Source organism: Labrus bergylta, chromosome 9 (genome assembly GCF_963930695.1).
Source record: "Labrus bergylta chromosome 9, fLabBer1.1, whole genome shotgun sequence".
NCBI classification, from domain to species: domain Eukaryota; kingdom Metazoa; phylum Chordata; class Actinopteri; order Labriformes; family Labridae; genus Labrus; species Labrus bergylta.
In genome coordinates, this window is record NC_089203.1 from 26,517,362 (window position 1) to 26,543,634 (window position 26,273).

General features: G+C 42.8%; 1 protein-coding gene across 1 annotated transcript in view; it reads right to left on the reverse strand.

Annotated features, from left to right (window-relative positions):
• The window catches only part of afg2a (AFG2 AAA ATPase homolog A), a 170,992-nt gene that overhangs the window by 15,013 nt on the left and 129,706 nt on the right, over positions 1 to 26,273 (reverse strand). Inside the window, exon 16 of the mRNA XM_020655944.3 lies at positions 13,890 to 14,054. Within this exon, the coding sequence (XP_020511600.2) occupies positions 13,890 to 14,054 (165 nt within the window). The remainder of the gene's footprint in view (positions 1 to 13,889; positions 14,055 to 26,273) is intronic.

Here is a 26,273-nt window from a genome sequence, read left to right on the forward strand (position 1 = left end):
TATGCAGTGAGTGGTCACATGTATGAGTAACCCAAATCCCACATCCTATCAAATTATGAATACTTCTACTGGAGCAAAAACACTCAACCAAGATCAGCCTGCCTCCATCTAAAATGCCTGAAAAACCAGCATGTGATATGAGGTTGACTGGCCGACTGAAATCATCATAACTTTGGCTAAAACTTCCAGAAATTGCCACTGACTCTTTCACCTAAACACCCAAATTCAGCCCAAACTAGCCGAGGGGAAGAAGACAAGACGAAGGAGTCCCCCTGAGTGCTATAGAGCGAGAACCGGGCATTTTTTAGAGCGACGATGAGACACAGTTTAAATGTTGTGCCAGTTGAAGGAGTTAAAACATATTGAAATAACACAGAAGGAAGGAAAACGAGAAATGATTGTGACAAAAGCCCCTTTTTGTTTCATCACCTACTGATAGCTTATTTTACTTTGAAATATCAAATCATATGTTAAAGGCTTTACATGCGATTTTTTTGATCCAGTAGATGTCGCCCTTGAGCACCAGCATGAAACCAAAACAACTTGCGCTGCATTGTCGTGTTAGCATGCTAATGCTAGCGATCTTTATTATGCTCGTATCTTCACACTGCATGTAAATTTAGCTGAAATGAGTGTGATCTAGAAACACAGTTAAGCAGTGAGTACAGTATGTTATTCTTCTTCTCTCTAGTCCCTCAATTAAACGACTTTTATACACGAGGGGAGGAGTCAGCCGGCCGTCCTGGCGATGTAAACAAAGTGAAGATAGGACTCTGAAAACTCTGAAAACATCACAGACAGTGGGACTCGGGTGTTACACCCATTGTAGACAGTCATGACTCACAGAGTTATTTTCAGAGGATATACTGGATTTCTATTACAGTCTAAAAAATCTCATATAAAGCCTTTAAGAGAACTCTTCTTATTGTACAACAAGCTCTCTTAAATGGCCCTCACCTTTAATTCCACATCCTTCATAATGATTCAAGTTTGTGACTTTAGAGAGAGCTCATCTGTTACTTTCAGTCGGTCTGTCAGAGAGGATGTAAAACTATTTACATAAAAATAAAATAAAATACCTTTTACATAATTGAAACTGAGTTAATGGTGTGTCCTTGACACTAAGCATTTCCCTCTTGGCCGTCCCTTTCTACTTTTATTAGCTACTTTCAGGTTTTTCCACCCCCCCCCCCCACCTCTCTCTCTCTCAACGTTTTGGCATCCAGCTCCCCCCCCCCCTCCTCCCATTTCTTCAATCCTTTTCTACCTTTCTGCTCTTCTTTTTTTTGCCACATTTGTTTCAGTCTTTGGCTCTTTCCCTTACCCACGTTCTGTCCTCTGACTTTGCCAAGGGAAACAGCACGACCCGCGCGCTTCAGGGCTCGTATTTCCCAAGGAAAAATTCAATTTGTGCTCGCCATGTACTCGCACATAAACCACAGCGAAGACTTCATATTCAAAATGTAAAATAACGGGGCCTGCTGGAGACGTTCACTTTGAAGGATTGCCAGACTTAAAGCAGGCTGCAGAAGCCTGCTGGAATTTTTCTTTTCTCTTACTTTAACCTTTATTTAACCTGCAGTGTCAGCTAAGAACAACACATTTACAATGAAGAGAGGGCGAGAGGCTCCAGGAGAGGAAGTGAGGCGGACGTGTTTCACAGCCACACGGCGTTACAGAGGTGTGAAAAAGATTTTTTTTCCCTCGCAGCCCTTTGTGGAGCTTTTTGACTTTGTTTTCCATGTCGACTGTGTTCCTCTGAGTGACGGCGTGACCTGCTTCTGTGGTCAGCCGCATCGAAAATAAAACACACACACACACACACACACACACACACACACACACACACACACACACACACACACACACACACACACACACACACACACACACACACACACACACACACACACACACACACACACACACACACACACACACACACACACACACACACACACACAGACAAGAGGTTAAACCATATTTTGGAAAATCACTACTAAAACCTCAGACCTCGTCAGACACGCATTCCAACCGAAGCTGACATGTTTATCGGAGGATGATTACAGATTCTTTTTCTTCTTTCTTGGAGAGTCCAGGATTGATGGCGTATATATGAGCCTCGCACATTGTGCAATGTCACTGTTATGTCAAACAGCAACGCAGCTTTGTTGATGCATTTTTTTCTGTGTGCCTGTGTCCTTGGTGATAAAAAAAAAATCTCTGCAACAACAAATACCGGGTCATAAATCAAGACAGAAGACACACCGAGCCAGAGGAGGAACAGACACAACCACAACAGGTGTTAAAGAGGAAACCATTTGTCTTCCTGTGTGTGTGTGTGTGCGTGTGTGTGTGTGTGTGTGTGTGTGTGTGTGTGTCATCAACACAAGGCCTTATTTGTGATGAAACTCTTCCCAGGACTTTTAATTGCTGCAAACAAGCTTCTGCAACATCCAGCATGTTTGCCCTCGGGCTTCTTTCTTAAAATGTGTCACTCAATGAAAAACCTAAACTTTATTCTAAAACCACTTTTCTGTCCTTAAAAGAAAAAGGGGGGAGGAGGGGGGGGGGGGGGGGGGGGGGGAGCCACACTGCTTAATCAAGAGTCAACTTAACACAATTATTTCGACCAGGAGGAGCAGCAGAAGAGTTTAGTAATTGAGGAAAGTGGAGGGGTGGGTGGTATCGTGTATCATAGGAAGGAGCATTGACGTCAAGACAAGGCTGTTGATCTGCCTGATTCCTACGTCCAGCTTTGGACTACAGACTTGCTGCTACCGGTGTGAAAAGGAAAAAAAAAAAGAAAAAAAAGAGTTAAGAAAACAATTGCGCCCAGTGAGTTTGAATGGCTGTCAGCCAAGCGTCTCAGACACCTGGGCTCGGAACCAAAACAGCGTTCCTCCTGTTGGAAGGAAATAAAAGACCCTCCTCCGCTATAGGAGGTCGCAGTCGGTCAAAAGGCATCTGTGGCTGAACATGAAGATGTTCTGATACGGCTGAATGCTGCAGCTTGAGGTTTTATTAAAATGCCTCAACACTGACCTCCCTTTCCTGACCTCCTCACATTTATTTTGGGGGGGTGAGAAGAGGAGAAAAGAATTGGACTAATCTTATTATTATTATTATTTTATTTTATTATTATTATCATCATTATTATTATTTTTTTTAATTATTATTATCTTTTTAATTTTAATTTTTTTAATTTAATTTTATTATTTATTATTATTTTAAGTGTTAGTATTATTTTTACTCTATTATTACTTATGTTATTATTTCTTGTCATGTCTGTTTTATTGATTTTGCACCAATTTACCTCTTATTATTGAATTTCCTTTATTAATACTGTTTTTAATTGTTATGTCTTATCGGTGGAATTGTCATCGTAGGGGTGGAGTGGCAGGGGGGATGAGGGGGTTGGATGGGGGCTTAATAGGAAACTTGTAGGATGTCATTGTATTGTTATGTGTTCTTAAACCTTATAAAATGAGAATAAAATCTGTTCATAAAAAAAAAAAAAAAAAAAAAATGGCTCAACACCGGCGACTCCCCTCAAAGGGAGGTGATTGTTACATCACAGGGCGATGGGTGGGCAGCAAGGGGTGGGGGGGGGGGGGGGGGATCCAGAGTTCTCTTTTTGTCAACAACTTGTCACCATGTGCTAAGTGCCTCATTGCCGTGGTGTTTTTTGCACTTCACCTCTTGGAGGTCACCTGCCAATCACACAGTGCAGGGAGGTCTGTGGCACTCTTTGTTAATGAAGTTAAGAGTTTCTATAAACTGTGCAATCAGTGCCTGTCCTTCTTCATTTCCAAAAACTTCATCGACAAAAGGCAGAGGAACTGCATGCCCCATTTGGCCTGATATCTTATGAAATGTTATGAACACATGTTCAAGCATTAATCCTTTGAATAGTCCAGCAATGGGCTGCTTTGTAACCCCCCCCCCCCCCCGATTTGGTTCTCAAATAGACAGACAAGGCAGCGTCTTTTTTTGTCTCATTCAAGTGGAATGGTTTGTTTTCAGGTACAAACTTTTCTTTTGGACATGTCTGTTTTTTTTTTTCCTTTCAAAGATAGCGGTTACATGAAATGGTCAGTTTGTGATGAGGACAGGAACAAAAAGTAAAGTAAAGTTTGGGAAGAACATCACATGTGGACAAGAATAGTAACCTGACTGGGTGAGAGTCAAGAGTTGTGACCGGTTCAATTTCCTCCAGGTCTACGGGGCAACATTTAGGCTGGGTTGGTGAAGCGGGCCCCCAATAGAGAACAAACCATATGACGTATTTTTGTAGGCCAACCCGGAAGTAGTAATCTTCACAGATGAACAACATTTTTATGATGTTTGAAGCGTTAATGCGGCCGACACAAGTAAAAAGCTAACGTTATGCTACAAGCTAACTACGCCACGGTTGGATGATTAGACTTAGACTTAGACTTAGACTTTCTTTATTGTCATTCAAACTTGTACTTTACAGAGCAGATAAGAACGAAATTTCGTTGCATTTGGCCCGTTGTAGTGCAGGATAAAAACAGCAATAGCGATAGCGTGACGTCACTAGCGATATGCTTCAGACGATCTCTGATAAACTAATCCACGTAGTTTAATAAATAGTTTACTAACATAATATTCACCTTAACCTAAAGATTAAACCTACAAGAGACATCTCCGACTAGTGAGAGAGTTCCCGCCCTCTGTGTCCGGCGTGATGACCTTTAATGTCCCCGACAACCGCTGTAGTCACATTTAGCCGCTTGTTAGCAACGAGTTAAAGTCTTTTTAAAGACGAGTAAAAACTTCAAACTTCACAAGTGGGGGTATTACTTAACGTAGTTTATGTGGTCTAACAAAACACCAACATCTCTTCAGCTTGTGTTAACCACAGACCTTATTGTAGGCGTCTAACCACAAACCCATTCAAAATCCCTGTTGACTTTTAGACGTTAGCCCCCATGGCGCTCAAATGCTAACTTACTTCAGGGTTTTAGGACTCATTCCTGTGGCGCTCTATCTGCAGAGACTATAGTCCTGGATGCACTGGTCCCAGTTTCGACTCCTGATCGGGACGCTGTTAGCTACATGACATCCCCCAATCTCTCATTTCCTGTCTCTCCTCTGCTCTCCTTTAATATAGCGTCTAAAAAGACCCAAAAATAATCTTCGAAAAAGATCTGCTTTTCTGTTATACGTCCTCTGATCTCACATACCTGAAGGCCTGACTAGTTGATTTGAGCATCTAACATTGTTAGCTTAAATCAATGCTGCACAGAAGCTTTTTTTTTTAAGCACTTTGGTTCCCATTACCTGCTCTTTATACAAATTATTGTGCAATACCTTTTTTGGTAGGTAAATTAATATGCAAAAGTGAATGCAAACAGCCTGCAAAGACCTTATATCATTACAAGGTCAAACAGAAAAGCTTAAGAGTTTAAACAGGTGAATGAGAGCAGCAAAACTATGGAAGCGACTAGTGATCAGAATTTAAATGAAAATGCTAAAATTATGATACAAATTTAGCGGGGCATTTTTTGAAAATGAAAAAGCAAATGTCATTTTCTTCTTCATTTTAATTTAGTCAAAGAATGTGCATTTTTGAAGTTGAAAACTGAAATGCAAATTAGATAAATTAATCATCATTTTTTTTTTGAGTCAAATAATAATACACCCATATTCTGAAACTTGAAAGCATTTCTGTTAATGCATTTTCATTTTCAAAGAAGCTTTATCATTTGTATTCTGATCACTAGTCACTTCCATACAAAACAAACATCCAGTGTGAATGCCAAAACTACTAGTTCTGTTTAAGGAATTGTGACAAATTAATTCTTAATCACCAGAATGATTTCAATTTAACAAAAAATAAATTCTTATTTAGATGTTTTTTCAGAGTTTGAAACGTGCAGATGAAGCAGAAATGCGATAAAAAGTTACGTCTACACTTTCTCCTCTGAAGGATCTTCATGAAACCGTGGTTTGTTTATTACATTAGAAGCTGTTTAGACATGTTTTTTTGTTCTATTTTTTTACAGAAATTGAAAACATTCTCCGCCCTGGAGGCAGAATCTTTGTTATTAATTCTATTTATATATTTAAAAAAATAATAAAAAATAATTGTATTGAAACATTTTCATCTTTTTCATCAAGGCTACAATCAAGTCCTGGAACTGACTCCAGTGCCAAAAAATCCTCGGCTCTTTTTTTTCTTCTTCCTGTCAGGGCTTGATCATTAACAGAAAAAAAATAGAAGGGGAAGCATCACACCTTTCTTCAGGAGCTGGTTAAACCTCCCCTCATCTTCATCTGGTTTTAAGACAGCAGTACGATTACAGTATCAAATGTTGCTTCTGTTTGGGAGAGTGATGGAAGAGGTGAGCCAGCAGCAATTCTCATAGCTGTGTGTGTGTGTGTGTGTGTGTGTGGTGTGTGTGTGTGTGTGTGTGTGTGTGTGTGTGTGTGTGTGTGTGTGTGTGTGTGTGTGTGTGTTGTCAGTGGGAGGGTTTAGTGGAAGGTGAGGGTTGGGAAACCAGATGTCACTCCAGGCAGGTAGGAAGAAGACAGGTGATTTTAACAAGCTTCCATTCTAAACTGACAACAACAATCTACCCTCCTTTTTCATGACAACCCCCCCCCCCCCCCCCCCCCCCCCATTCCTCTCGACCCTTCCTCCCTCCCTCTCCTCCCCAACAAGTCTGCAATCCCAGGAATGTAATTAAAGTCAAAGCTTCAGGTAGTCTGCCAAGGCCGAACACTGAAGCTGCTCAATGGGTCCACTCGTGCATCAGTATCTTCTTTTTAAAAACACATTTTTTTATCGTAAGGCCTTCTTATAATCCTTGTTTCATCCAGGATGTTTTTATTTGTTTTACTGTTAACTTTAGCCAATCTGTCTCGGTTGTTTCTCTTTTCTCTGTTCATTGGATGATTGCTGCACTGTCATGCTTTTAATAGGATTTTATTGTTGTGTATTTGACTGTTAGGTTTTTTTTTTTCACTTTGTGACGTTGGTTTTGATAAGTGCTTTATAAATAAACTTTATTATTATTATTATCCCTCTTCAACAATGTGGGCAGATGTTGGTGCAGATGTGGCCCGACGGTTAATGAAAAGGCGCTTATAATAAGGTGACCATGTTTGATCGCTGAACCAACATTTGAATATCTGAGTGGGAGAGCAATTGGCCTCTCAATGTATTTTTTTTTTTTCAGAGTCCAATAAAGAATCTTTGGACAACTTGCAGGTGAAAAAAATGAAAACAAAAATTAAGATCAAAGTGTGACATCATTGGACCGCGTTTGTGCCCTGCTTAAAGTCCCACATGCTGTCGTGCATCAACAATGAGAAACATAAAGAGCCTTCAGGCTGTTATCAGAGCAGATTCTTTGACAATTAACATCAAATAATTGAAGAATTTAAAGTGTTATTAAAACAAAGTGCAGGTTTGGAACAGCCAGTTTTTCCCCCTCATTTTTTTATTGTTCACGTCTGTCACATTACTAAAGTGGATTTTATAAGGGACTGGTACAATGTGCAGAACTTCCAAACTCCATTGGATCTGCAGAGTCCCTCTGCACCTTTAAGAAAAAGCTAAAGACCCAGCTCTTGAATACCTACTAACTTAATGATGATGGTCTCCATATTATTGATGATGATGATGGTAATGACGATAGTTTTTGTTTGATAACGACGACTTATAAGATGGTTTCTATACTGATTAGAGCTCTCAAGAACTGCCTCAATGTTGTGCTTTGCCTCTGGTCACTTCCTGTCAGCACCTGTGTGTCCAATCAGACTCAAAGCTGATCGTTTGCTCTTACTGACATTGTTCCTTTTTTCTAGATCTTTGCTTGTGTTGTTCTTACTCTCTGATGTACGTCGCTTTGGATAAAAGTGTCTGCTAAGTGAATTGTAGAATTGTAGATGAGGAAATGATCAGGATAACATGAATTGTACACATCTGAAAGAGCCTCCACATAACCAGGTGACAAAAGGAGAGCTATGAGAATGCAACTTAAGGCGAGAAGTGAGAACCAGGGAAAGTCTGATTTTATATGAAAACTGAAACTGGTCCCTAAGCCGCCTCCAGCTTCAGTAAGCGTCATGCTGGTGATTTACGACGCCCCCTCCATCTTTCATCCAGCCAGCTCCATGGCAGCACAGGGGGGGGGGGGGGGGGGGGGGCTGCTGCACCCGGCAGCCTACTGCATTACCAGTTAGCATGCCAAGTCAAACATAGTGGCTCAGTGCTGTGCCACACAGAGATGGAGAGGTCAGCTACTCTCCAAATCTGCTCCAAGAAATAAAACGTATTCCCCAAAGATATACAGGTTTAACTTTGCCAGAGCGTGTGTGTGGTGGAGAAGCGTTGTCATGACACAAACCAATAAAATATAGCCGGTTTCAAATATGCTTTCCTGGAGTTTCCTTTAAAAATTCCACTGAGACTGCCACTAAAATCTTCCGTGATGGCTGTTCACATAGGCACCTCATAACAAGAGACTTTCCCTGTTGGATGGATGGGAGGGGGAGGGGGGGGGGGGGGGGGGAGGTCTCAGGATGGTAAACATGATGGAAAAAGAACAACGTGGAAGTGGCAGATGAACCAACAGAGTCCCACATAAGACGCTATTATGAGAATATGTTCAAATATTCATCAACAAAAGAGCGAGAAGAAAAAACACTGCTGAACAGAAAACACAATGAAGCAGTTTCATCACATCATGCGATCGTACAGGGTCAGGACATGGACATCATCACTCTCTCCCACTCGCTTGTGGTGAATTTTCGAGAATATTTCCTGCTGCGTTCTCACATCAGCTCAAACTGACTTCATGCAGAGAATGTTCCAGGGGGCTGACAGGAGAAATCTGGGTAAAGTCGACGTTCACATAAGTGGCTCAGTCTGAATCTTGAAGTGTGAAAGCAGTAAATGCATCTGTCTTGCTTTAGTTAAACTCTTTAAATGTTATGTATAGTCAAGACTTAATCGTCTGCTTTTGATTTTTACACATGTAGAATTACATAGTCAGAGTCAGAGTCAGGCTTTTTAGTAAATATATATATATTTATATTCTTTAAGGGAGCATCTGAACAAAGCATCTTGGCTCATTTACCAAAGGGTGAAAATCCGATTGAAAAGTAAATGATAGCAAATGTGGGAGGAAACTAAATTTAAAATCATTTGTCGCGTGAATACTGTTCGACTTCGGATTTTTTTTTCTTTTTGGTCAGCAGCTGATTTTTTGTGATTTCATTTCACTCTCTGTTTCTAAAAAAAAAAAAACAATGCAAAAAGCATCTCGACCTACAGGCGGAAAAAAACAAAACGCCTTTTCAGATCGGGTCAAAGAACGGATGAACGTCTTTTAATGAATCTGTATTTCTTCTTTGTAAAAGATAGTTTAAAGTCTTTCCAGAAGGAAACAGTTCAATGCAGCGACACGGCAAAGTTTGAAACGCTGATGACGTTAAAACCTCAAACTTCCTGCCAGTTAAGAGACAGTTAAGATCTGACCAATCAACGGTCACGGTCGGTTTGTTTGGACCTCCGTTTGTTTATTGACTTGTTGATTTGCTGCATTTGTTCCGTGGTGCTCTTTTTTCTCGTAAACACAGCGTTATCTTTTGGTTCTGCCATCGCTCTGTTATCTGTTCCTGTTTTCTCTCAAACTTCCCCTCGGTGATCACGGCAGTTTAAAGTTTCATCTAATCTAATTTGATCTATAGCGCTGGTATGTCAAATATAATACACGCACACACACGAGACCAGGCGTCGTTTTTTGTTTTTCCACCTATCAACTCTTATCAGCTCGTCTAAGGCATTTCTTTGAATTTTTCTGTGAGGTTTGAAGAACTCAGCGGCAAGTGACTGCAAAACCTCCATTCCACAGATGAGACACTACACCAGAAACCCCGATGTCAAATGCAACACCTGATAGCGGGGGGGATTGGTTTTCTTACTGCATACCTCCACCAGGTGTACGCCTGCTTTAGGCTTTTTTTTTTTTTTTTTTTTTTTAATGGGTGGGGGCTGCGGAGTCACGAATCAGGATGAGAGCGTGTACTTTCAGGATATTGAAGAGAGGCCCCTGAAGGAAACCTCAGACTGCACCTCGAGAGGATCATTATGTCAAGAGAAAAGACAGGAACACCTCAACACCTCCCTGTCCTGATCAGACCAGATCTGAGAGCTAATAAAGAGCTCGGTCTGTCAGCGAGCTGAAGGAAAACGTTGGAGGGAAACAAGTGTATATTGAGTCGTTTGACACAGAGATTACTCATGAGTATATGAAGATTCAAAATAAAATATAGAACAATAATGCTTTTTTTTCATCTTGATAATTTACAAAGCATCAGAAGAATTCTTTTTTTGGACCATGCAGAAGTCCAAAATGATGCTTAATTCATTATTGTGTCTTGTTGCCTTTCCAAAGGAGTGTAAATACGCCAAATAACTGAGCGTCCTCCCTGTCAGCTCTGATGATCATATATATCTTTGATTGCACAGCCACAATTTTGCACAGCTCTGGAGAACCCCCTATATTGTTATTACATATTTACCACTATCATCACTGTTTCTGCAAACCTACACCTCTTACCTCCAGCAAGTATTTTTACATTCAGTTGACAAGGCTGAATAAATGTTGTATTTCATTTTTCTTTTCTTTTTTAAATCAGTAAGAATGTGAAGTTAAATCCTTAATGTATAAATCTCTTCTTATTCTTATTTTTTTATATTCTAAGTATTTATCTATCTATTCTTATATTGTTTTATTTGCTCTGATAACCTGCTGCTGTAACACCACAATTTCCCAGTTTGGGATCAATAAAGTCATTCATCATCAACAAAACATAAAAAATGACAGGGGCGCCAGTAGCCCAGTGGTTAGTGCATGCGACACATGTACAGAGGCTCGAGTCCTCGAGAGCGGGCGACCCCCCATCATTTTTCTGTAAAGAAGTCATTTTGTAAATAACTAATAGAGCGCCACAGGAATGAGTCCTAAAACCCTGAAGTAAGTTAGCATTTGAGCGCCATGGGGTCTAACGTCTAAAAGTCAACGGGGATTTTGAATGGGTTTGTGGTTAAACGCCTGAAATAAGGTCTGTGGTTAACACAAGCTGAAGAGATGTTGGTGTTTTGTTAGACCACATAAACTACGTTAGGTAATACCTCCATTTGTGAATGTTGAAGTTTCGACAACTGTCTTTAAAAAGGCGGTTGCTAACAAGCGGCTAAATGTGACTACAGTGGTTGTCGGGGACATTAAACATCATCACGCCGGACACAGAGGGCGGGAACTCTCTCACTAGTCGGAGATGTCTCCTGTAGGTTTAATCTTTAGGTTCAGGTGAATATTATGTTAGTAAACTATTTATTAAACTACGTGGATTAGTTTATCGGAGATCGTCTGAAGCATAACGCTAGTGACGTCACAATCATCCCACCGTGGTGTAGTTAGCTTGTATCATAACGTTAGCTTTTTACTTCTGTCGGCCGCATTAACGCTTCAAACATCATAAAAATGGCGTTCATCTGTGAAGATTATCCTGCTGAACAAAACGCCTACGCTTCAGAAACGTGTGTTTGCCACAGAGATTATTTTCTGCAATGATCCAAAATCCAATGAAAACATCCCATCGGGCATATTCTCGTTAGACCCCATGGCGATGCTACTTCCGGGTTGGCCTACAAAAATACGTCATATGGTTTGTTCTCTATATGGCTCAAACTTAACTCATCATAGATTCTTCTTTACACAGCAGTACACACAAACATGTCTCTCAGAAAGCGTGACTGGGATAACAATGGTGAATCTGTGTTTTCAAAGCCGGCCAAGGCACGCACGCCACTGTCTGAATTGTTTAAAAAACTGTCATTTTCTGAGCTGGTCACGAGGCCAGCATGACATTTCTATCATATCCATGAGCCTCGAAAGTCTAAATATACACAGCATGGATTTACAGTCAGGGTGAGGTCTATCCTGTATATGTCATGTGTGTTTTCTGTCAAATGGGGAATCAAACCATGAGTCATGTTACAGTTCAAAGACAAAGTTTGTTTTCTCTGTTCTCCTATCTGTTTCTGAGTTCTTTGAGTCCTGAGGGACGGTAGCACTTTCTCTCTTGAAGACAATGTGAATCACGCGGCAGACGAACGGAGAGAGACAAATCTGTCACACAAAGGAGTGTTTGTACGATTGCTCCCAGTCTGCTGTGAGATCACGAGGAAGCTCTGTGAGACAGTATACAGACGCTACACAGACATCATGGAAAAAGCTCAGTAACATCTGACTGCAACGGGAGCCAAAGTCATGCGTTCTTATTTAAGGGGGTCGGCAGTAGTCCAATGGTTAAGGATGGAGGTTTCCCAACGCAGGGTTGTCAGTTTAAAATCCATCGGCAGGGCACCACTGGAAGTAGATTATTTGAGCCGTGCAAAAAAAGTGAAAAAGTTAAGGGATGTTGTCAGACAAATGTCCCCAAAAATAGAAGAGAAGAAAAAGCTAGATGTACTCGGGTATTCTAACAATCAGAACAAATATACCATTTGAGGCCCACTTTGAATTCTTAATAGACTCTTTGACAGTTAACTCCATACATGGATACATGCCAGCTTAATTGGCACTTACAGATTGCCAGCGTAATGCGGGATATTGGCGCCTCTGATGCATCCTGTCTGAAATGTGTAACGCATGGAGGCGGGTTGGTGGGGCGAGTCATTCCACCCCTGATCCCCTAACGGAGGTAGCAGCAGAAGTGTAATGGGGACCCGAGCTAGGAATGTGTAACATGGTGGAACAGCGCCGTGTGTGTGTGCCATGCCTGAGTGTGTGTATGTGAAGCTCCCACTGAGTTTACTCGCCTTGTCTCTTGCGCTTCCACAGGCATAACGCAAAGTCAACGCACACACTGGGAAACCAGTTTTACTTATTGTGGCTTGTTTAATATAAGCTTAAAACAAAATGTTCTCACTGAAAACATGAACAGCTGCCAAGCCAGGTTGCCATGGTAGCACAATCAAGAGGTAGCCAGGCCCTTCAGCATACTTTACTTCATCATTGATTTCCTCCAAATAAAAACAACAATTTCCAATTCCCATTTTGAAGAAGATTTCAAACAAGGGATTGAGATCCTGAACTTATTACGAAAAAGTTCACTGTTACAAAAAACGACTGATGAGTAATAGAAAAAGTCGATGCTCAATTCTACTGTGGAAGTGATGACAGAACAGTCAGAGCTATCCATTGTAGATTTAAGTCCTTTACAGTGAGTGGTAACTGAACGCTGAATGGATAGCTTACTTCCCCAATAGCATGTCTTTTTGAAATTTATGAAAAAATTGTATTTCCATATAAAAGTCCTTCTGGTGACCCTTCCCTATCCTTTCAAACCAATGAAAGTTGAAGTACTTGCTTTCTTTGTTGCACTCCTTATAAAATAAATAAAATGGAGAATGTCCCCCGGTGGTGGAATGAACTTCCAAACTCCATTGGATCTGCAGAGTCCCTCTGCACCTTTAAGAAAAAGCTAAAGACCCAGCTCTTTCATGAATACCTACTAACTTAATGATGATGGTCTCCATATTATTGATGATGATGATGGTTGTGACGATGGTTTTTGTTTGATAACGACGACTTATAAGATGGTTTCTATACTGATTAGAGCTCTCAAGAACTGCCCTCAATGTTGTGCTTTGCCTCTGGTCACTTCCTGTCAGCACCTGTGTGTCCAATCAGACTCAAAGCTGATCGTTTGCTCTTACTGACGTTGTTCCCTTTTTTCTAGATCCTTGCTTGTGTTGTTCTTACTCTCTGATGTACGTCGCTGTGGATGAAAGCGTCTGCTAAGTGAATTGTAGAATTGTAGAATTGTAGAATGTAACTCACCTCTGCTCCAGAATACTTGTCGGTCTTAGTCACCAGGTCATCGACGGGCACATTCTGGGCCACCGGCATGTTGCGGAACTGGAGAGAAAATATCTCACGTCGAGTTGGAACATCTGGAAGAGGCACATAGACGATTCGGTCGAGGCGACCTGGACGCATCAGAGCCTGTGGGAATGGAAAAGAGACAGTCAGCCTTCTGGTTCACCATCATATTTCACAGACTGTCACACACAGGTCCGTCCGGTTTAAGGCTTAAATACATTAATACTGAGCAGCAGTGAAATATTATTTGGCCTGCTGAGCGTAACAGATGTGAAAGTGATGTGTTTTCAAACTCTTTCCGATAATATTTTTGTATATAAATGGTTTTCTGTGTGAAAGGAATTGTCAGGTTACAATGGCTCTGATCCCATGACCTCTGTACTCAGACTCCAGCACTAATTGGACGCTTATTTCAACAAGACCACAAACCAAATGAGCAAAAATGCAAACTAAGAAAATCCTTCTCGTAGTCATTCAGACAATGCTGACGTTATCTGATCAACCCTCCACTTCCTACAGATCACATCTCGGTGACCCCACAACAGTCCTTGAGAACCCAAAGCCGCCGCCGTCTCGCTTGTCAGACGTCATTAAGTGGCAGGCGCCTCTTGCACACAGACAGGCAGACGGACGGACAAATATGCCCTGTCTCCATTCACGCTTCTAACCAGGCCATGACAAGCTGTGGGATGATATGGTATAGCTTTGTTTGCTTTGGGTTGTGTATCCATTTAACCAGACAGCTAGCTGAAGAACTGTTAGACTTGGAAATAACTAAATGGATTTTTACCGGTGTTCATTTAAAATGTAAGCTCACTGTGATTGAAAGGATTGAACAAATATCAAATGGAACTTGACAGTTTCATTGTTCTTATTTTCCCATGAGTCAGTGAGGCCTGGTTTATAAGGACAGTGGAGCCACTGGCTCTGGGCCAGACAGGCCACAGCAGGACTAAACCCCGGCAAGTGGAGACGAGGCAGGAGACACATGCAGACGCAAGCCATGCAAGAGGTCACGTCAGGAGTGATCAGTGAAGGTTGGGGGGACTGGACCAGCAGCCTTTGAACTCTTTGTTTACACAGTCATCACAGTGATTTTTACTGGTTCTGTGGATGCACCAAGGGATCTTCCAAGCTGGATGGCCTCCTTGTTTCTTAAATATACATAGACTGTTATCAGACCACATATGGTTGTCATATCTTTTGTACTTCAGTACTTTACCATACCACATGTTTTAAAACAATACAAATCACCATTATTTTAATGATCTTTAGTATGGAAAAGGACCAAACCTTTCAAAAAACTTCAGATTTTCTGACTTTTTTTTAAAAAGAAAAGCTGCAGAGAGCAAAGATAAAGAGCAATGCAAATGCTTAAAATACATTTGGTACCAAAAAGTTCCTGACATCGTTGTGCAGTTCAAACAGTGTAAAGGAGTTTCAGTGTATTTCTTTGGTAATTAAAAACAAGAAATTACCCAATACTGTGTGTCTAGGATTTCTATTTGTGTTGCCCTGCTTTCAAAACAGGTTTGATTTTTAATATCATACCCAAGTTTAAAATCCTGGCATCATGATAACCTTAGTAGAACATTTACAAGTTTGCTTAAAATTACAGAGAAAGCAAGAGAAACTGCACGAGTAAAGACTTTTAGTGAAGCGTGGCATTACTTAGGTGAGTACCCAAGTGATGCTCAAATCAATCGTCAAAGTCATTTATCATTTAAGTTATTTATGAAACAAATATCTGCACCATTCAGCATCTCAATCATGGAGATTTACTGCTTTTCCCCCCACAATTATTGTCATGTAACTAAACTTAATTGGGGTTTTGGACTGTCGGTCTGATGATATCAGCCATTTAAAGATTCCCACTTTCCCACATTCAGAGTAGAAATCTCCTGGTTTTAAGAAATTTCAAGGACAAAATACTTCTCTGAAAAGTAATTGAATGTTGTAACAATAATTTAAAAAAAAGGCGACCCAAAATGGATCTTGAGATAATGGTCACCAACGTTGAGAATTAACCTTTCACCTTTTAAGCCAATGTGGACAAGGAGTCAAAGAAATAATTCATATGTGAAAGCCCACAATTACATGTCAACTCATGCTCACTCTCATAGAGATTGTAAATAAGCCTGGAACAATTGGGATAATGAGAAGCATTGAGAGTTGGGGGCCTATACTATGAAGGAAACCAATGGTCTTTACCATGTTGCATTTGAAGTCCATCTGCCTGCAAAGTGTGCCGGATGCACTTTTAAGAGTTTGTTTTATGGTCTGCTTTATTTCCCCTCTGGTTAACCTATTCCTGTACACTGGGTGAGATGGACAGCTTTCCTGCCTTTTATCTGCTCTTTTCTGTGTTCCTGTGTGTATGGAACATGAGAGGATGGAAACTGGAGACAAACATTAGTAGCTGCCTGTAGGTAACCACAACAGAGCCATGGCTGACGAAGAAGAAGCAATGGATCACGAGAGGAAATGTTGTTGTTTTCAAGTCTCCCGGATCGTTGGAGGAGAGGAGAGGGTCTGGCTGTAGGTGAAGAATTATCAGCATAAAACGGAGTGAGAGAAATAACGTCAGTGTGAATGAAAGTATGAAAGGGTTGCTGTTTTTTTTGGGGGGGGGGGGGGAGAAGGATGGATGGCTGCATCATTAAAGGGATACTTCACCCCGTTGAAACATGAGTCTGTATTGACATTGGGTCATATATGTTGTAGAAATGTGAAATACATTTTGAAGTTGGTGCCTTCTTGGCCGAGAAAAGGCAGAAAGTGTCTTTTTGGCTCATGTGGATGAAAGACACCAAATCCCAGAATGCACAGCACCGCAGGCCACTCCCACTAAGGTCAGAATCAGAAATACTTTATTAATCCCAGAGGGAAATTCGATCGTTACAGTTTCTCCAAAATATACAGTGTAGCAGTAGAAATATAGTAATAAAAAGACCGGCCTGTCGGCAGCAGCTGCCTCGCCGCTATATTTATATTTTTTCACCATTATCAGCTTTCTCCATAGAGCCTGTTAGCATAGCTTCCAAGCAATATGGCGGATGTTAAGTTTCGATTCTGGGAGTGAGTTCCCACCTACTGATCTGTGATTGGTCTGTAGCTTCAGTGGTGGAAAATATGAGGAACTAGCCTTGTAGTTTCACCCCGCTAACAACAACAGCTTCCAGTGACGCAAAAATCGTCATTTATGTGTCACTGGAAGCTCCGTTTGAGACTCAGAAATACAAAGATTTCCCATCTCAGGGGAAAATGAGGGCGGGATGCACGACCATTCAAAAATACTACCAGGTTTCTAATGATACAAAGATTAATACAAATGGGGGAAGTATCCCTTTAAATAAAAGTCATGGAGGCTTGAGAATCTGGGAACTTGATAAGATGTGTCAGCAAAAACAACAATAAAACAACACACAAGAGAGTTAGTGGTTCTTCCTTCAGGTAACTGGTCTCTGTGCATGCAGGAAGTGAGGCTGGTGCACGCTGAAGTTGTTTTGTCACAGCAGGTTGAGCGAGTCGCGGCAGTGCACCATGCAGAGGACGTGCAAAGGGACACTTCCTGAGTCGCTCTCCCTGGAAGTATCTGGAGGCAGCATGCCAACACAAACCTGTTGACCCACGGCTAAATAAATCACACAGACGGACACTCCCCTGACAAACTGACAAACTGACAAACTGCACATGCAGACACAATCACAACAAACGCTCTGTTTGCTCTGCCGTTCATTTAGGATTCATTTTTCTCATTTTATGTTTCTCACTTTATCTGCCGTTGATTCTCTCCACAAACATAACGATGAAGTGTCTGTGACTTCCAGGTGCTCAAGCTCCGAGGGTTCCAAGGCAACAGAGCCGACCCTCAGCTTTGAGACTGCTAAACTCATCTGACTGACCCCCCCCCCCCCCCCTTCCTCTCAGCAAGAGCAGGGGGCCCATCCATCACTTAACAAGATACACTTCCTGTTCTCAAGGATCAGGGGAGGGGGGATGAGGAGGAGGAGGAGGAAGAGGAGAGGGGGAGGAGGAGGAGGAGGAAGAGGAGAAGAAGGAGGAAGAGGAGGAGGAGGAGGAGGATGAGGAAGAGAAGGAGAAGGACGAGGAAGAGGAGGAGGGGGAAGGAGAAGTAGGAGGAGGAGGAGGAGGAGAAAAAGGAGGAGGAGGAGAAGGAGGAGAAGGACGAGGAAGAGGAGAAGGACGAGGAGGAGGAGGAAGAGGAGGAGGAGGAGAAGGAGAAGGAGGAGGAGAAGAAGAAGGACGACGAAGAGGAGGAGGGGGAGGAGAAGGAGGAGGAGGAGGAGGAGAAGGACGAGGAGGAGGAGAAGGACCAGGAAGAGGAGGAGGGGGAGGAGAAGAAGAAGGACAACGAAGAGGAGGAGGGGGAGGAGAAGGAGGAGGAGGAAGAGGAGGAGGAGGAGGATGAGGAAGAGAAGGAGAAGGACGAGGAAGAGGAGGAGGGGGAAGGAGAAGTAGGAGGAGGAGGAGGAGGAGAAAAAGGAGGAGGAGGAGAAGGAGGAGAAGGACGAGGAAGAGGAGGAGGGGGAAGGAGAAGTAGGAGGAGGAGGAGGAGGAGAAGAAAGAGGAGGAGGATAAGAAGGAGGAGGAGGAAGAGGAGGAGGAGGAGGAGAAGGACGAGGAGGAGGAGAAGGACCAGGAAGAGGAGGAAGAGGAGGAGGAGGAAGAGAAGAAGGAGGAAGAGAAGGAGAAGGACGAGGAAGAGGAGAAGAAGGAGGAAGAGGAGGAGAAGAAAAAGGAGGAGGAGGAGAAGGAGGAGAAGGACGAGGAAGAGGAGGAGGGGGAAGGAGAAGTAGGAGGAGGAGGAGGAGGAGAAAAAGGAGGAGGAGGAGAAGGAGGAGAAGGACGAGGAAGAGGAGAAGGACGAGGAGGAGGAGGAAGAGGAGGAGGAGGAGAAGGAGGAGGAGAAGAAGAAGGACGACGAAGAGGAGGAGGGGGAGGAGAAGGAGGAGGAGGAGGAGGAGAAGGACGAGGAGGAGGAGAAGGACCAGGAAGAGGAGGAGGGGGAGGAGAAGAAGAAGGACAACGAAGAGGAGGAGGGGGAGAAGGAGGAGGAAGAGGAGGAGGGGGAGGAGAAGGAGGAGGAGAAGAAAGAGGAGGAGGAGGAGGAGGGGAGGATAAGAAGGAGGAGGAGGAAGAGGAGGAGGAGAAGGATGAGGAAGAGGAGGAGGGGGAGGAGAAGGAGGAGGAGGAGGAGAAGAAAGAGGAGGAGGATAAGAAGGAGGAGGAGGAAGAGGAGGAGGAGGAGGAGAAGGACGAGGAGGAGGAGAAGGACCAGGAAGAGGAGGAAGAGGAGGAGGAGAAGGAGAAGGAGGAGGAGAAGGACGAGGAAGAGGAGGACCAGGAAGAGGAGGAAGAGGAGGAGGAGAAGGACGAGAAGGACGAGGAAGAGGAGGAGGAGAAGGACCAGGAAGAGGAGGAGGGGGAGGAGAAGAAGGAGGAGGAGGAAGAGGAGGAGGAGGAGGGGGACCCACAGAGACAAAAACTTGGCTTGGCGTTTTTGTAACGGCATCATTCCACCTGAAGCTTCAACTGGCAGAAAGAAAGAGAAAAAAGGAAGGAGAGAGAGAAGGAAGAGGAGGAAAGAAGACAAAACAGTCGGGACCAAGGGACCCAGAAAAGCCACTTAAGAGGACTACAGCCCCCAAAATCCTTTAAACAAACACAGATAAGTGGAAGGAGACAGAAACCCCCCATGAAGAAATGTTCCTCCACAGTGAGTCTGCATTACGGATAGCATCCACCTTGTTGCACCTCTGACATGATATGCATCATTACACATGAGCCATTAGTAATTAGAAATGCCCCCAGGTAAGAAATACCAACCAGCTTTAAAGTCAACAACATCCAAGCATTTATACCGCATTTAATCTGAGTGAGTGCGCGCTCCATAACTACCCTGCAGAGCGAAAAAGTAAAGCTCGATGATGAGAAAGCTTTGAAAAAAACGATCAAAACATGCAGAGAGAAAAAAACATGCAGAGAGAGAGAAAAAAGAAAACCTTCATCCGCTCTCTCTCTCTCTCTCTCTCTCTCTGCGCCAAGTTTCACTGCTGATAACAACAGTAATCATTCCAGGCATTGCGATCCTTCTCGAGAAGTGATTACCCCCTAATGACAGACGACTTCCTATCGACGAGGAGCCGGTACCTCTCTCCCCTAACCAGTTGGGAATGCTGAGCGTTTGTTGCCGAGCACATTCTTGGCCGGCTTCAATCAGGACCTCCTCTCACAAACTGTTTACAAACCCCCCCCCCCTCCCCAGAATGAAGCCCACAAATGATTTGGTCATAATCAAGATCTGATCTATTGTGTTGTTCATATACTCTTCAGATGAAATGGCAAATGAAAGGAAAACTAGGTTTGTGATAGTGAAGATGATGACTGAAGTTCTCCCGTACACATCTGGGGAAATCTATCTGTAGTTTGTTTTTTGTCCAAAAACAAACAAAAAAAAATCTAAATAAACTAATATCAAACATAATCAAAATGACCACTGATGCACCATGGGGGATGTGATGTACGCAGGCAAAAGAAATCCAATGTCCATCGCAAGAGATCTGCGTTTTTTTTTTGGTGATTTATTTGGTTCAAAAGAAAGCAAACAAAAGAACAAAGAAAATGGTGTCTCCACCCAGGTGCATGCTGGTCCTATACCTGCCTCTTACCTAAATAACCTCTGGTGCCCACAGAGTTACCCAAATACCTAACAAAAAATACTAATGCAAAACTATGCATAACTAGCAAAAGAAAATATTACCCAAAGTCTATTCTAAATAAAGAAAACGTGTTGAATAATTAAATAAACAACACCAAACTAAATATTAGTAAACTAAATACCAAAACTAATTCTAATAACAATTAAACAATCTCTTTTTCAAGAAGCTCTTTTCTTGGTTGGTGCTTTTTTTCCCCCCCAGCTTGCAGGATGATAGCAGCACGGCTGTCTGGGTGAGTAAGTGGCTTGCCCCCGAAGGAGACATCAGTTGACTTTGTTCCCTGCCTGCAAGGCATTTGCCGTATGTGGTTTCCTAACCTGTCAGTCTGCAATCCTCAGAGGCACTCGGTGAGTCACTCTGACTCGGAGATGGGCCACCCCTGGATTCATGCAGAACACTCACACCAAAACAAAAAAAATGTGAAAGAGCGAGATGGGAACTGAAAAGCTCACAGAGAGGTCAGAGAGGTCAGAGTAATGAAGACATTACTTCAGAAACTGAACGACATTAGTGAGTCAAATACTAACTGTTGTGTGTTGTTGTTGTTGTTGTGTTGTTTACTGCCTTTACTTTGTGGATTCATCTGTTAAAGAAGCTGCTAAAAGTCGGGATCAGGCAGTGAAGGCACGACTAAGTTGGATTTCTGCACAACCACGAACATCAGGAGCGACTGACCCAAGATCTTCATGATGATTTGGTCGTTTTTTGTTTTTTGTTTTGCGTTCAGCTCCAAGTTCACAAGGTCGAAATTTTTTTATTGACTTTTAGGAACAGCAATCTGATTCACATCTTTAACACTTCACACATTCTTACAGTATATCATGCACGTCTGAGGTTGAATAAAAGGTGTGTGAAAACATCCCTAACCTGCTGCTCATTCATGGACATAACAGGCCATCACACCTGTTCTGTTTCTTTTTCTGTTGCCTCTTTTATTTAAGCTTGAGCAGCTTCAAACTATCAAAACCGAAGAGTTCTGAACACCATGTTTTTTTCTGAAAAGATGACATAATTTTGGACGAGTCGGACACTGGACCTGCTTTATGTCAGTCCTGATTTTCATGTGGGAGAGGATGAGAGGGGGGAGCAGAGTGGAGCAGAAAGGGAGAGTAAATCAGAGGCAGAGGGGAGGGGATAGCAAAGCAGAGAGAGAGATAAAGAGAGTGAGAGAGAGAGAGAGAGAGGGAGAGATGAAAATGACAGGAGGAGAGCAAGTGAGGAACAGAGAGCGAGCGAGAGAGAGAGAGAGAGAGAGAGAGAGAGCGCAGAGGAGTTGGCAGCCAGTCAAAAACATGAGAGGCCTTCACTCTGGATTTTGCCCTTGAGTCAAACTTGCATCCGGCAGGCGGGGCCACCGTGTCCAAGAACCAAATAACTCTGGCACAGTTAACCCCCTACTGTCCCACATTCTCTGCACAGCCAGGAGGAAGTCAACATCTGTAGCTTCAAAATGAGGCTCAAACCATTGAAACAGGTGATTTTCTTTTTCTTCCCCTACAAAATAATCATAGTTTGTGTCGTAAAGCAGTCCATATGGGAAATAAAGAATAACCTGAAGTATTTTCCTAACATCCAGGATCATTCTGGTTAATTTAAATATGAACGCAAACATAAAGACGTCACAACAAAGTCAAAAAAGGGCCCAAAACATAAAAACAGGACTTGAAGAAACCTCTCTAGAGCCAGTTTATCTTTAGCATTGACTTAGAAGGAGTGTACATATGCTGCTGTGGCTTAAATAAGTCCCTCTCTGTCTATAAACTGTGTTGGAGGTGTCACAAAGGGGCTTTGTTTCAAATCTGCATGATCATCTCTAAACTGCTCTTTGTGCAGAAACACCATTTCTTAGCTTTGTAAACGTGTTCCCAGATCAAGTCAGCAGTAAACTTAGTCTGTGTGTTGGAAATTGTTACATAAAATGGGCGTTCCCCGGAGCCTATATTGGGCTGGCAGCGTCCTCTTTCTATACAGAACCAATGCAGTCCATTCATGCATGTGTGCTGTGTTTTGTCGCTATACGCTCACAGCGCTCTGAAGAGATTGAAAAAGTTGCATGAAACCAAAACAGCTCGCGCTGCATTGTTGTGTTAGCATGCTAATGCTAGCGATCTTTATTATGCTGGTATCTTCACACTGCATGTAAATTTACCTGAAATGAGTGTGATCTAGAAACACAGTTAAGCAGTGAGTACAGTATGTTATTCTTCTTTTCTCTAGTCCCTCAATTAAACTACTTTTATACACGAGGGGAGGAGTCAGCCGGCTGTCCTGGCGATGTAAACAAAGTGAAGATAGGACTCTGAAAACATCACAGACAGTGGGACTCGGGTGTTACACCCATTGTAGACAGTCATGACTCACAGAGTTATTTTCAGAGGATATACTTGATTTCTACATTTAAGTGTGAAAAAACGCATATAAAGTCTTTAAAGTAGACATAAGGAAGCGCTCAGATGTTCAGGTTGTGGGTGCTGCCAGTGCAAAAAAACAAAAAATATAAGCGGACATAAAGGCCCTCCAAATGAGAGTATTTATGAAAGTAAGATCTTACCTGTCATGAAGAATTTAAATGCACTTTTGAACATTTTCTTGTTTTGTATTAGAGGGTCATGGATTATTAAGTCTTTATTTTGAGTGTGTATGTCCTCAGACTGTAATGTACAGATGTGTGTGTGTGTGTGTGTGTGTGTATGCAGTGTTATTGTGCATTGGGTCAGAACAGATTAGATGTCACACCTTTTGCCTTTTATGGAGTGTGCGTGTGTTCCAGGTTCACAATCATATGGAGACCAGGTGAAGAGGCTGAGAGGAGGGGAGGGAGGGGGGAGTACAAGCAGCTGTGTTGCTCTCGTTTTGGGTATGGGGGGAGGGAGGGGGGGGGGGGGGGGGCACACACACCCCTACAGCTGCCCTGGGGGGCCGCAATAAAGTCCCCTGAATCTGTCAAAACAACCCCTTACCGGTGGGGCCCTCACACCTCCATGAAAATAAAAAATGGCTACTGCCAGAGCAGCAGTCTTATTTTGATGAGGAAGAGGTGGGTGTGTGTGTGTGTGTGTGTGTGTGTGTGGAAACGGTTGCTAACCAGGAGGGGAAAGAAAGGTGAAGAAAAGCAGAGGAAATCAGACCGAGGCCATGTTGAAATGTCAACTCATTGGAGCACCAAAAAAAAAAAAAAAAAAAAAAAAAAAAAAAAAAAGCAGTAAAAGCTGCTGCCATAAAATACATGTCGTGTGTTTGCTTTACAAAGAGGCGTTTCCTGTGAGCTGTCCGCAGGTCGCACTTTAATTCTACGGGGCCTTCCATTCGGTGAAAACTCGCCAGGTCTGGTTTCCATAATCCGCTCCCCACCAGCTTGTGGGCAACATCCAAAAACTTCACAGACAAGTAGCTGCCTCAGACAAAACTACAGAAACTAAGGGTTACCAACGTTTCACTTCCAACAGTATTTCATTCTTCTGTGTTTTCACAAATTACAACTTTTTCAAATGCATGTCGTATGAAAAGTCCAATTCTTAAAGGTCAGTAATAGTCCAAAGTTAACTCAAGGTGCGTCTGGAGTCTGAAAGATTCCCCAGTTTGCATCACAAGCGGTCACCTGCACCTTGTTAGTAAGCCCCGCCCCTGTCGCCTAGCAACCTCAGTAGCAGCACAACTGATGTCCCATAACTTTTTCTTTAAATGAATCTGAAGGTTTACATTTGTTTGTTGGAGGTTATCCGAGCGAGTACAAACCAACGACTCCTAATTTAAAGTAAGCCACTCGGCCACTTCACAGTCCGTCAGCTCGTCATGAATCTGGAGATATGTTGGGCCACAGAGGATGTTCCAGATGGATGATTAGGATGTATTTTTTCACCACATTTAAAGGAGCCTTTAACATTTGGGCAGCAGTAGTTGCAGTCTGCAGTCCTCAGGTTGCCTCCAGTCTTGAACCTGGATCTTGAGCTCTCCACCAAATGCGATTGGTTGACCTGCATTCCCACGTTAACTGGGAAGATATTGAAGATTGATTTGACTAACTTAATTGTGTCACTAACCCAAACAGATAAATGTTTTCTGCTCCAACATCACACTCACAAGAGAAAGACAATGACATCATCAATACACCTTCTACATTTTCTTTGTTAACAGGACACACACACACACACACACACACACACACACACACACACACACTCTCAAAGAGACCCCCCCACTTCCACTCAGACACAGACTGCAGGTGCCAGGCCCACCTCGGGGTCCCTGCCGGGCTCTCGTTAGGCCTGGTGCCATTCAGGCGGCTCCTAACACGCAACCCTGAGTGCTTTGTGTTTCTCTGACAGCCCTTGTCGTCCTCTTCATGTAGCGGTGGAGGGAGGAAAAAAGAAAAAAAGAGGGACTTCAGGGATTATGGCTTTGAAGAATCTGACAGAGCCACAAGCCTGAGATTCACCTCACACTTCCTGCTCCTTTTGAAAGGACTGCACTCCAGTATCTGAACTTTTTTTATTTCCATTTCCTGCAGATTTTATTTTCATTAGATTAATGCTGTCCATTTACTGTCACTTAGTATTTAAATGTAGTTAGATGTTATGATGTTGCATCTTATATGCTAATAATACAGACTTTTAAAATCAGGTGCAGTGTTTGTCCAAGTCTGAAAAACTGAGGAAATGAAAGGAACAGAAAAAGGAGGAGACGTATTTTATACTGCAGCGCTGTCACATCTTCAGAACTTCTATGTCTCTTTTAATCAGCATCGTCATCCCCAACACGGCTCGGCCAGCCAGAGCCACCAACAACCGATCTGCAACTCCCTCCAGAGCTGCTACACAAAGGGTTAATGGTACAGATTGAGTACATCACACACACACACACACACACACACACACACACACACACACACACACACACACACACACACACACACACACACACACACACACACACACACACACACACACACACACACACACACACACACACACACACACACACACACACACACACACACACACACACACACACACACACACTCACCAAACAGACAAACATAAACAGGCTGCGTCGCTGAGTGACAGAGGCGACTCGGACGGATCAGTTTCCACTTCCGTGAAATCTAAACATTAGTTTGTTTACCCTCATCCTGAGCTGAGAGCGGCCCGGGATGACAGAGGGTACGGTGTGTGTGTGTGTGTGTGTGTGTGTGTGTGTGTCCAGGGAGACAGAAAATGGGACAACACCAACACTGGAGGAAGACAGGACAGATTCTCTCTCCCTCTAAAGCCTGATTTACACAAATCTACAGCGTACAGCAGAGGTCGTAGGTCGTAGGGTCACCTAGCCTTCCTAAGTAGCCTGACTTGCACCTTCTTTAAAAATGTAATACTTCATTTCATTTTCTTATTTGTTCCGCACATGTCAAAACACACAATCGGCCGATATATCGGTATCAGATGTGTTTCTCTTCCTGATATCGATATCGGTATGAGCAGAGGCGCTGCTTGTCAACAGGTAAAGCAGGCGACCACCGCAGTGGTTTAAAAATGTGCAAATTTTGCAATTACAAGGGACGTCCCATCTGACGGGACTCCCGCTCGTCGCCTTGCTTAGCGTT